The sequence below is a fragment of the Vitis riparia genome, chromosome 6 (assembly GCF_004353265.1).
Source record: "Vitis riparia cultivar Riparia Gloire de Montpellier isolate 1030 chromosome 6, EGFV_Vit.rip_1.0, whole genome shotgun sequence".
Classification (NCBI taxonomy): Eukaryota; Viridiplantae; Streptophyta; class Magnoliopsida; order Vitales; family Vitaceae; genus Vitis; species Vitis riparia.
The window spans coordinates 16,592,511-16,604,756 of record NC_048436.1 but is presented as its reverse complement, the minus strand read 5'-3'; the positions used below and the strand labels follow the sequence as shown (position 1 = coordinate 16,604,756).

Genomic DNA, 12,246 nt, shown 5'->3' with positions numbered 1-12,246 from the left:
ATAAGCCAAATCCTGAAAATCAACCTTGCCAGCAGATAATCAACCTCACTTCCATTCATAAAATAAGCATTACTGCACTTTGCAGTTATAGTAGCAGGGCATTCTCCATTTGTTGCTAACCTTACAGTGATATTTTATAACTGAACAGGACAAGGCTACATGAAATAAAATGACACAAGTCTTCAGAATGAAGCAAATAAATAAGAAAACAAAATCAGGATCAAGTAAATAAATTCTCATTTAGATAAAAACAAATTACCAAAGTGAGATGGAACAAAATCTTGAACAAATTGAACTGGAAATAGAAAAGCACCCAGGATCAAGCAAACTTTTCATTGTAAAAATAATCAAACATCATATAAGCTTATGAAAAAACATAGTTTAGTTTGACCTTGGCGTGGCCCATTCAACTCGTAGGATGAGATTGTCATAACCATATCCATTGAGTTTGTTGATAGCTCTCTCAGCATCTTCCTTGTTCACAAAGTTAACAAATCCAAAACCTCTGCTCATGCCAGTCTTCTGATCAACAGCAACATACACACGACTTACAGGGCCAAATGTCCTGAAGAGCTCATGCAAGTCAGGCTCCCGGGTGTCCTCTGATAGGTTGGTGACCCGAACAGAGTTCTCTTCATTCCTGCGTCTCATTTCAGTTCCACTTCTCTCTGCACCTGCTCTCATGCCTGGGGGAACATATGTCCCCTTGCTAGGACCAGAAGCAGTGGCTGTGCCTTCTGATGCAGCAGGCTTATCAACGAATCCTTCAGAAGGTGGGGCAAGATCCTTGTATGGGCACCTTGAAGTCCAATGGTCACCCTTCTTACCACAGGTCCTGCACACCATGAGAACAGCACCTCCTTTCCCAAGTTGAGCCAAGGAGTCTCCTGCAACCTTTGATTCTTCCGCTTTGCTACCTGGTAGAAGTTCCATAGACAAAATTTTTAGCACACTGAATCTATACTGCAACATGTGAAAGAAGAGCAAAGAACATCTACAAACCAACAAGAAAGTGAGAGATGAAGACTGACAATTTTGTCAGTGACACCAAAGAGACTCAAATTCAAAGCAAATTACAAGTTCTGCATGAGCATTGGACGAGTGCCTACTTTAGCACTACAAACAATTTACACAGAAGTATACTCCATGTGCTTGATCACCTTGGGAGGCATCAGCTTTTGAGCCCAAGAAAACAATTAACAAATAAATGAACCATAGGGAACACAGAAAACCCTTCAAAGTACCTCATTCAACCAAACTTCTTTGCCTAGATTCATTTTTCTTGTGTTTCTATGGAATAGCATGTTAGACTATTAGCTTTCTTTGTTAGTTGAACATGACATACATAATTACATAGATGGAAGTACACTGTCACATATATTAATATGTAGTTCTCGCATATCAAGGGAACAGAAAATGATAAGCACATGCAGAGAAGGTATAGTGAGTAGACAAAAATGCATTGCACAACCTCAATGCCTACCATCAAAGCTGAGAAAGAGATGAAGAGAAGCTACACACGCCCATACTAAAATCCTGCAAAGTGAGCACAATTAAAGACAAGCATGTGTCGTGCTCCCTCCCTCTTTGAGGAAGGCTAGTCATTATCAGTAGAAGTTAATCACTGATCCACAAGTTTGGCATTGAACACCATATTATAAACATGAGAATACACAAACTACAAATGTCAGCTCCAACCATCAGCGAGAGCTCATATTGATCACGGGTTGAGATAAGAATTAAAAATGCACAAAAATGCAGCAATGACACTGGAAACTACTTGATAGAAAATCTGCAGATGCACATGCATGAACCTGTGTGTATATAGAGACGCACACAGCCCATAAATACATAAAGATATAAAGACGTGATAATGATTTTCAGATATATGCTAGATGAGAATAGCATGAAGTCAATTTGGATGGATTAGATAATTTTGGCCCTAGCATAGTGAACAAAAAGGCCCTCAAGCCTGGAATAAACAGAACAAGTTATCCAAATGACACAATTATTGACATGGTTGGATTGCACTAACTTGTTGAGCAAGTCCTTCATCCAAACAAAGACATCAATCGTCATCTTTAAATAAGTTCACTGTCACCTCAAAACTCAGTAGCAATTTCAATGAACACCATGTAATGGGACACAAACAAAACTTCGAAAGAAACCCAGCATATAGTCCTTGACAACCAACACTGCAGGCATGTTTATGTATAATATATTACAATTCCTAAAAATAAAGTCAGGTATTCTCATAACAGATATTCCAAACAAATGACATTGGAGAAGCTACAATCTAAATTTTTTTAACAAAGTATACCTTAACTCCTACAATCAATGATTAAGAAGCAAATAATCAAGCACCCAACAATCTAACAACAGAAATCAGTGCGTTCCATTAACTTAAGAACAGAAGCCACCACCAATTCCCAAATAAAATACAGAGGCCGCACTTGTTCTAATCGAAACAAAATAAGAACTTTTGACCTGCAATTCATATCAAGTCGCTGTGATGCAAGGTCTCTCAGAGAAACAAATTGTTATAAATCACATATAAACAACCAGGGATCTCAAAGCCGCAATCTTTCCCACAAAATCCACGGAACTAATTTCCCAGAAACAAACAGAATTCAAAATCGCACAATGGAGGAAAAAGAAAGGGGAAGAAACGAACCCGGAGCCCTAGGACGTTCGAGAAGGATTTCTTCGGTGGAGACCATGGTGAGACGACTGCCAACATCCTCGTGCACGGCATCGCCAAACTTGGCCCAGGATCGGCGCTCGATGGCGCGCTTACTAAGCCTGGCCTTGGCGAGTTTGCGAATGCGAGTGGTGGTGGTGATCTTGACCTTGTTGCCATCGTCGTTGAACTTGTACTCGATCACCTTCTTGATGCCGTTGTCGTCGGGTCCGATTACCTGACGAGGAGGCAGGAGGAAATCGAGATCCTCCCCATCGTCTTCTTCGAGCTCGCCCCACCGGAGTTTGGATTGGGTGGAACCCCAACCTGGTTTGTTGTCTATTGCCATGGCTGCTTGGGAGAGAAAGTGAAAAACAGAAACAGAGAGCGATTGTCTAGGGCTTCCGACTTTCCGAATTTACCCGATATCTGAATTCAGACTGCGATTTCGGGTTTATGCGGATTGCTCCCGACCCGAACTTATTGGCATGGGACTCATCTTGCGTTACTAAAGGATTATTTGATAACGGTAGGTAAACTGGTCATCAAAAACTACTTTTACCATAGGATATAATTCTGTTTAAGAATGTAAAATATTTTTATTTTATTTTTTATTTTTTAAATAATATTTTTATTGTTAATTTTTTTTTATTTGTATAATTATCTTTTAAAATAATCCTTAAAAAAGCAAGTAAAAATAATGAAAAATAAACCTAAAAATAATGTATTTTCTGTTTTTAAAAACAAAAAATTGTTTATGTTTTTCAATTGTCAAACATATTTTTTTATTTTTTTATTAAAATTATTTTCTTAGACTGACACTAAATAGACAATATCTTTCTTTCTTTTTTATTTTATTAATAGCCCCATAAAATTTCTATATAACGAGGTTATCATTTAGGATGGTAGTCACAAGAGTAGTCTAAGGTTATCTCTCTAATATATTAAATACTTTAATAAGTTAGTTTAAAAAATTAAAATTTATGAAAAAATCTTTATGACAAATTTTTAGCTTCTTATATTTTTTAAAGCATATTTTTTATTTAAATATTAAAAATATTAAAAGCACTTCAAAGATTATCATTAAACACACTTTAAGAATATTTCAATTAAATTGATATACTTTAAGATTGTTAATTCTAAGAGTCTAAAAAAATATGTAACTTGACTTAGCCCTCAATATCTAAAAAACAAAACAATAAGGATATGATAGTTAGTATGCGTTTTGCAATGATTCTAAAAAGTGTTTTTATCTTTCTAATACTTGAAAATTTTTATTTTTCAAGTATTAAAAATATTTAAAACATTTTTTAAAATCATTATGAAACGTACTTTTATTAGTTTAAGATGACTAAGACACAACTTCTCGGTTATCAACCTTATGTGGTATTTATTTTTCTTCCCTCTTTCTCTATTTTCTATTTTCTAATTCTTTCCCTCTCAATTTCCTCCCAACCAAACACTAACTTCTTACCTAGGTAACAGGCTATTTCTAAATTTTCAATTTCTGCAAAGGAATAACCAAAAACCGCGGATTCTAAGAAACGTCGTCGTTTCGACTCCTCAGCCATGGTGAAGATTGGGCCTTTCTTGGCTTTGGGCCTTGACTTCTACCTAATCCCAAAAGCCCAAACTCTCATATAGCCAACCGTCAGGACCATCGACGGCGAGAAATTCAGGGGCCGATCTCTCTCTCTCTTCCTCGGAGAGCTTCGGATCGGCGATTTGCCCAGCGGGGAAACCATCCACTCCGTCGTGTCTTATCCCTGCCATGGAATCTCATCACGCAACCCTAGGTCGACGGACCGTACGGATATCATCGTCTCTATGTTCATCTTCGCGTCACCTTTTGTATTTGCATCATCTTTTCTTTTCAATACATTTTATTAAATTTTTTTAATTCATTTCGTTGTAGTTGGAGGAAATTCGGCAAAAGAGAGCAGCAGAAAGATTAGTCAAAGCAGCCTCTGGCCCAGATCTAAGCCAAGTTTTAAACCCTAACGGTCTATCTCGTCGATAAATCTTTTATTTTCGTTGCATGTATGATTGAAATTGTTTGTTATTTAATTAATTTATTCTTGGTTTCTCGTGCATATAGATAATATGGGGATTAAGCAATCAGACAGCAGCAATCGACTCTCCGAGGTAGAAATTTACACACATATATGTATATTATATAATATATTTATATTTTTGGGGGAATTATCAGATGAAGCCTAAAGGAAATTTTATTTGAATGTGAAGTTATGGATATATTTATTTATTTTTTTAATTTCATTTCGGGTCTTGTGGGTTTTTTTTTTTTTTTTCTAATTAAACAGAGGAAGCTTTAAGGGGAATTTTAATTTGAATGTGGAAGTCGTGTTCATGTTTCTCCTTTTCTTGTTTCATTTTGTGTCATTAATTTAAATTATTTCTTTTTTCTTGGACAATAATGCAGAATGATGTTAGTGATTTGGTATCACAGCTAAAAGGCCTGCACAAGAGGAATGCAGAATTGGAAGAGGACAATAAGAAATTAAATTCGAGGGTATTGTTGTCATAGTAATCCTTTGGGTGTTGAAACTTTATGCTAAAGGCGGTATTATGTAATGATTGATTAGGCTGAAAATTTTGGTTTCCTCTGACTCAGCTTCAGGCAAAGGAGGTTGAGAACGATGTGCTTCAGAAGCGTCTGAATGATCTGGTGAGTGTTTGCTTTGACCTTAAGTTTATGCAACTTGTTTGGCAAAATAAATCCATGGAATTGGTTTTTGTGGATTAGAAGCTTGACTCAATATTGTGGGAAATTAAAATAATTGCCCAAGGTTTTGAATCCATCTCACTATTTAGATACTCCGGTTTTGTGTGCATAAAGTACTTGGATGTATCCATGTGATGTGTGGGATGAAAAAAAAAATACAGGTAGATGGTTCTAGTGATCTAATAAGCTATCTTGTTCATTTGATTGGTTCAGCATAGAGAAGAGAGTGTGCTAGAATAATTTATTTATCATATATGGTTTTGATATTAATAGGCTAGTAGCTTAAACTTTAAGCATTTGCACGAACTCATATGATGGGCCAAGAGAAATTACAAATTTGGTTTGATTAAAAGGGAATGTTGTTTGAGAATAAAATCTAATCCAGAAGCTCCTCAGGGTGTAGCTTAGTAGTAGTACCTAGCAATGAATTGGAGATCCCAAGGTCGAACCTTCTTGGTATTTAAGTGGTCTAAACTCTAGGGTAGAGGGGTAGGTCCATATCATCTAGGGTTTGCTTCGTCAATAGTTGGGGAAAATGTCAGCCTCTCAAGGCATATTCCCCATTATTGGAATAAAAAAAATTAAAAATATAAAATAAAAATCTAATCCAGACATTTGGAAATCTGTTTCTAATTTTCTTTTTCTGGGCCCTTGTTCCATTGCACGACTTAGATATGACATGCAATTTATGTGGTATTTGTAATCTCTCACATAATTCCTCTTTATTATCAATTTGATTTTTCTTATTGTTAATTGCAGGAACAAAACGGTATACCATCTTTGAGAAAAGCTCTCAAGGATGTTGCCATAGAAAAAGATGCAGCAGTTGTTGCACGGGTATGCCCCATTTTGATTTTATTTGCTGTAGTTTTCTTTGATATATATATATTCCACACCTATTTCTTTTTATTGTTTACCAATGAATTCTGATATTTTAGTGTAGGAGGATCTGTCAGCCCAACTTCGCACAGTGAAGAGACGGTTAAAGGAAGCAGAAGAAGAGCAATATAGAGTATGCAAGTAGATCTTTGGCTTAATTTTTTGAAAGCAGGTAAATCTCTTCATTCTCATAAGTTTTCTCTTGGAATAGGCTGAGGAAGATGCAGCAGCCTTAAGGGCAGAATTAAACTCAATTCAACAACAAGCAATGATGGGCACACTAGGCAGCATTACCTCAATGGGAAATTCACCAGATCATATACAAGCTTTGGAAAGGGAGTTAGCTAGTTTAAAATCTCAGTTACAGGTTAGAACTTGATTATTAAATTTCTGAATTTTTTACCCTGGAAAGTTCATCTATGTCTCATGGTTAGTTAAAATTATAGCAAGAATCCCTATTGAGGCATCAGGAGCAACAACGATTGGCAGAGGAACAAGCTCAGAATTCTACGCTCATGTCTGAAAAGCAGGGTTTAGAAGAGAAAATTGCAGCTATAACGAAAAAGACTTCAGGTATCAACCATTTATTATCCCATATCAAATGTTGCATCTCAACAAAAGAAAAAAAAATTCCACAATGACTCATAAGTCTCTCATGTATTATCTCCATTGCTATCATGTGATTTAACAAATTGGATTGCATTGGTTAATAAATCCTCCACCTGCTGCTCAGGCAACTAACTGTATAACCAAAAAAAAGAAATGCAAATTATGGGTTTACGAATGTCAAAGAGGAATGGCTGAAAGATCTAAGTCATAAATATATGGATCAGGGTGGGAAGTTAAATTTATCTAGGATGGTGGATGAGCTACACATGTATTAATATTACTGCACCATATGAGTTGGTTGCTCTTTGGGCCTGTTGGGGGCATCTGTAGCTTCTAGTGAAGCGCATTTTGAGAAGATGACGTTTGACGTATGCTTGGAACTCACTATGTTGTTATCATTATTTTCCAACACAATATCCTTGTGTATCGATGATAAGATCTCTCTAAATTGCATTTTGTAAACTGTTTTACATTTAGTTGTGGTCTGACATGACTTATGACCCCATATTGTGCAATGCAGACGCAGCATCTGAAAAAGCAGCTCGGGAGACATTTTCATTGGTAAGAAATTTTTTTTTGTGGTAAACTTCTGGAGTTTCCGTGTTTGTTACAATAATTGAGTTAACGATATGCAAGTCACAATTGTGGTGCAAACTTTGATTGGTTTTCATTCAGAAAAATGGGACTTGGTTATTTTTAATAACCTGTGCCAGTTTTTTTACTTTTGATCGTTCAGCAAATTTTTTATTTTTCTTTCATTGTTTTCCTATGCCTATTTAATATCTCTGTGATACTTAATCTCTAATTAATACACTGGAAAAAGGTATTGAAGTGCTTCTATGGTTTGTGCTTTTTCATTCTGATTGTTTATTTTTTTTATTTTCATTTTGCAAAAAAAAAAAAAAAACTGCAGGAAGATAAGGAGAAATTGGAGAAGCAGTTGCATGATATGGCTGTAGCGGTTGAGAGATTGGAAAGTAGTAGACAAAAACTCCTTATGGAGGTATTGTGTTTTCTTTGCTGTCCTTTAATTACCTGGATAAGAAACTCTCAGCACATTTTTAAGACAAGGTTTCTTCTTAATCTTGTTTGCAGATTGATTCTCAGTCTTCAGTGATAGAGAGTCTTTTTGAGGAAAATTCCAATCTTTCATCTTCTTATCAAGATGCAATGGGTGTAGTCGTGCACTGGGAGAATCAGGTAGCTTTTTATGCTTGAGACTTTTCAGACTGGTTTGCAGATTTGAGGACTTTGATGCATTTGTGCATGTTTTATTTGGAGCAAGTTCATTCAATATTTATCTTTGTTGGTTCAAATGGTCATCATTGAGAAGACTTACTGTATTCAATGGAACATGTACAAAGATTCTAAACGAGAAATTTGGAAGTCCCTTAAAAAGTATCTCTTAGCATAAAACTAAAAATAGATGATAATTTAGGTCCCCCAGTCTTCAGGTGATTGGCCTAAGCCTGAAACTGTTAAATCTAACTTGATTGCTTTTACTTTGTCCTGGATGATTGATGCTTCTTGTATTTCTAATTAATGTGTCTGGAAGTTTTGGAATTTGGAATCTCGTTATGTCTGTGTCTTAATCAACTTAAGTAATCTGCCTAACATGTGATTCTTGTAGGTGAAAGACTGTCTAAAGCAAAATGAAGAGCTCCGAGGGATGTTAAATAAGTTGAGAGCTGAACAGACTAGTTTATTGCCTAATAATGAGATTCCATTCAGCTTATCAGAAGGCAATAAAGATGGGGGAAACAACACTGGTCCCCAGACATATACAACTGAAATTCTCTTCCTCAAGGTTAGCATTAAGTTTGAAGATGATTTTGTTTCTCAGTATTTCTATTTGCACATGGGTTTCTGCAGAGAGGAGGAATTCCAAATTGAAAATGCACAATGAACTATTAGAGCCTTATTAAGTGGGATGGTTAGGATGTTATTGTGTAGTTTATTCTTTTTGGGAGTTCTTTCTATGGTCTCTGGTTTTATATCCTGGGCTCTCTTGAACTTCCATTGGGAAAAATTAATATTGAGACGTGGTATTGTCCAATCTAAATATATTTTATATTTATGTTGCTTATTCTTTGGGTTATGTTCTTGATATAGGGTCAACTTGCAAAAGAACAGAGCAGAGTAGAGGCACTATCAGCAGAGGTGATGCAGCTTGGTGCACAGCTTCAACAAGCTACACACGCATACAATGGTCTAGCACGCCTGTAAGATTTTCTTCTTTCCATTCTTTTCCACTTATGGTTTGTGGATTTGTCCTTGTTCAGAAGATTTTGTGTTAGACGTCCTGATTAAGAATTTAATTAAAATATTGCAGCTATAAACCAGTGCTCCAGAACATCGAGAGGAGTCTCATCAAGATGAAGCAAGATGGCCCAGTTACCGTGCAGTGAACATCAAAGAACTGTTCTTGGGGATCTTTCATACAACATTTGTGACACCCTCATGCGTAAAGGGTCTTGGATATGGGTCAGGCATCAGCATAGGAAAAACAATTGGTTAGCTTTTATAGTAGGTGGTATAAATCAGGGGTTGAATCCCTATACACCTTCATGCCATCATTTTTTCTCCTGATCTATGATTCATACCCCTCTGCACATTTTGTTAGTATATGTCTTTCCCATTTGTAAGTGGATGCTGCCGTCTTATCAACAGTATTGAAATCATATGGATGAAATATCTGGATAAATATTAATCTCTTAATTTTTGCTGTGAGACTGCTTTCTGAAATACTCACATCCTTCTCGCCCACAACGCCCTGGACCTCATCATCAGTAGAATGGTTTCATTAGCATGCTTATGTTACAAGTAGAATGTGTGCATATAGACAGTACCATACGGTGCTCATAGACCCATGGTTTATACAAATGGTATCAGCTATACTGATCTGGTATGGTTGGAAACTTATTTTTATTATATTGGCGATCCCAAGCATCAAAAAAGAGATGGATGGCATCTTTTAGTTAAAGAAAGGGGTGGCCGACCAGGCGTGGAGGCTCTGGCTCTGCAGCGTCATCTCATCTGTAAACAATAATGGTAGGGTAAATTTGTTTTCTGTAACTGAACTCAAGTGTTGGAAGCTGTACATCTCCAAAATCGCTCGAAGCTTCCTAAGAGAGGCCATTATTATGAGCTAAAAGAATCAGGATCGGATGTTGCATGCATGACTACCAATAATCACCACATGAACAGACCCCGTCTTGGAAAAGGTGGAAACGATTAACATCTCGAACCAGGATCTCTCTATTTGCAAACTTTGAAATGAACTTGGTGACAGAATGGCAGTCTTCACACAGCCTCAAATTCTTGGTAATCCTAATGGTTTCACCTTTTTTGCTGTTGATGAGACCAAAGGCAAGTGCCAGTTTTTCACTATGGCCCAACACAATTCGTTCCTTCTCCTCTGGATCGAGATCATAGAGCACGACTTTGGTATCCGGGACATAGCCCTTCTCCTTCATCTCCATTGAGAGCTTAAGCAACAAAGCATGGAGTTGTTCGATCTGTGGGTTGAACTCATCCACTGACATGAATGAGTATATCTTCCTCCTAATTTCAATACAGCTGCGACCAGGGACCTTTTGTAGTCCTCTAGCTTCCAGAAGCATCTTCACCCTTTTCACCTCATTCCACATCTTAGCTTCCGCATAAATATCAGCCAGAAGCACGTAGTTCCCAGCATTTGTGGGCTCAAGCTCAAAAAGCCTTGAAGTTGCCCTCTCTGCAAGCTCAACATTACAATGAATCCTACATGACCCAAGTAGAGATCCCCAAACTTTAGGTCCTGGTTCAATCCGCATATCATCTATGATCTTGGCAGCTTCATCTAACCGATTGGCACGGCCAAGAAGATCCACCATACAGGCATAATGCTCCACACTGGGAAAAATCTTATGTCCTCTAACCATAGATTCAAACAAGACTTTCCCTTCCTCCACAAGCCCTGCGTGACTGCAAGCTCCCAAAACACTAACAAATGAAATGGGGCTGGGTGAGAGTCCCTGGTCAATCATTTCTTTGAAAATTTGAATTGCTTTTCTTCCAAATCCATGAATCCCATAACTTGATATCAAAGAATTCCATGAAACAACATCCCTCTTCTCCATCCTCTCAAAAACTCGGTGCCCCAATTCAAGATTACCACATCTTGCATACACTGTCACAAGAGCACTAACAACTGGTAATATCGAATCAAGACCCCTTCTAAGGATATACCCGTGCATCAACTTACCCTGCTCTAAAGCAGCAAGAGCGGCACAAGCTTGAAGCACACTGACCATAGTCACAGAATTAGGCAACAAATCCTGGTTCTCAAGCATCATTTTGCGAAAGAGCTCTAAGGCTTCAAAGGGCTTCCCATTCTTCGAATAGCATGCAATCATGGCACTCCATGAAACCACATTTTTCACCGGCATCTGGTCAAACACCCGACTGGCATTCAAAACACACCCAAACCTCGCATACATATCCAACAAAGTAGTCATAATATGAACATGCCCCTCGAACCCATGTCGCAAGATATGCCCATGAATCTCCCTTCCATTCAGCAAAAGTGAAACAAATGCCTCAGAAGCAACACAGGCCTTAAGCACATATGTATAAGTGAACCTATCCGACGGAACCCCAATCCGATTCATCCGCCTATACAAGTCTAACACCTCTCTACCATAACCCGCCAATGTAAGCGCTCTAAAGAGCGCATTCCAAACATATATAGTTCTTTTACGAGTTTTATCAAACACCTTCCGTGCATTGTCGATGGAGTCCAATTCAGAGTACATGTTGATGAGTTTTGTGGCCAAAAAGGGGTCCTGATCAGACCCATCATGGATTAGGTGGCGGTGAAGGTTTATTCCCTGGGGGAGAGAGTTCTGGCGGGTACAAGAGAGGATTAAGAGCTCGTAGGTGTGTTGGGTGGGGTTGGGCTCTTGAGAGAGGACTTGAAGAGCTTGATTCAAATTCCCTTGCTTACACAGAGATTGAATCAATGGGTTGTTGTTATTGCTGTCGCCGTTGCTTCGGGTGGTGGTGGAAGGACGTAATGCGAGGCAGCATTGAGGTTTTGGAGAGATGGCAGTAGGGTTGTGGAAGGGTTTTGGAAGGTGAGGTTGTTGGATGGTTTGGGGAGTCTGAAAAGCCCACATCACAAAACCAATCTCGATTTTCCTCTGCAATTGATTTGGAAATTATACTTGGTTTGATCTCTTGATCTCCAAAAACTGTCTGCCTCTCAGACTCTTGCGTCAGCTCAAAATTGGATTACCAGAATGTGTTTCTACGTGCTACGGAACTTCAGTATCATGTTCGATTAGTGGAAAGT

The 12,246-nt window shown here is 37.8% G+C and overlaps 3 protein-coding genes across 5 annotated transcripts; 1 reads left to right on the top strand and 2 right to left on the bottom strand.

The window, feature by feature from the left end:
* Nucleotides 1–214: 214 nt before the first annotated feature.
* On the bottom strand, nucleotides 215–3,124 carry LOC117916814 (eukaryotic translation initiation factor 3 subunit G-B-like). Its single transcript, XM_034832994.1, has 2 exons — nucleotides 2,675–3,124; nucleotides 215–917 (listed from the first exon to the last, which is right to left on the bottom strand). The coding sequence occupies exons 1-2, from the start codon at nucleotides 3,027–3,029 to the stop codon at nucleotides 382–384; spliced, it is 891 nt and encodes a 296-aa protein (XP_034688885.1). The 5' UTR covers nucleotides 3,030–3,124; the 3' UTR covers nucleotides 215–381.
* A 1,210-nt stretch (nucleotides 3,125–4,334) lies between these two features.
* Nucleotides 4,335–9,641, top strand: LOC117916473 (tropomyosin alpha-4 chain). Of its 3 annotated transcripts, none has more exons than XM_034832527.1 (15): nucleotides 4,335–4,487; nucleotides 4,596–4,683; nucleotides 4,779–4,825; nucleotides 5,121–5,210; nucleotides 5,313–5,366; nucleotides 6,183–6,260; nucleotides 6,367–6,435; nucleotides 6,514–6,669; nucleotides 6,749–6,875; nucleotides 7,432–7,472; nucleotides 7,825–7,914; nucleotides 8,007–8,111; nucleotides 8,542–8,718; nucleotides 9,024–9,133; nucleotides 9,244–9,641. In XM_034832527.1, exons 1-15 carry the CDS (start codon nucleotides 4,452–4,454, stop codon nucleotides 9,317–9,319), a joined length of 1,344 nt encoding a protein of 447 aa, XP_034688418.1. In that variant the 5' UTR covers nucleotides 4,335–4,451; the 3' UTR covers nucleotides 9,320–9,641. The 3 variants fall into 3 exon arrangements, with proteins under 3 accessions (XP_034688418.1, XP_034688421.1, XP_034688419.1); XM_034832530.1 differs by having other exon boundaries at nucleotides 4,338–4,476; XM_034832528.1 differs by having other exon boundaries at nucleotides 4,338–4,509.
* Nucleotides 9,642–9,746: 105 nt separating this feature from the next.
* LOC117916472 (pentatricopeptide repeat-containing protein At3g46790, chloroplastic) lies at nucleotides 9,747–12,227 on the bottom strand. Its single transcript, XM_034832526.1, has one exon. The coding sequence runs from the start codon at nucleotides 12,068–12,070 to the stop codon at nucleotides 10,094–10,096; it is 1,977 nt and encodes a 658-aa protein (XP_034688417.1). The 5' UTR covers nucleotides 12,071–12,227; the 3' UTR covers nucleotides 9,747–10,093.
* Nucleotides 12,228–12,246: the final 19 nt, after the last annotated feature.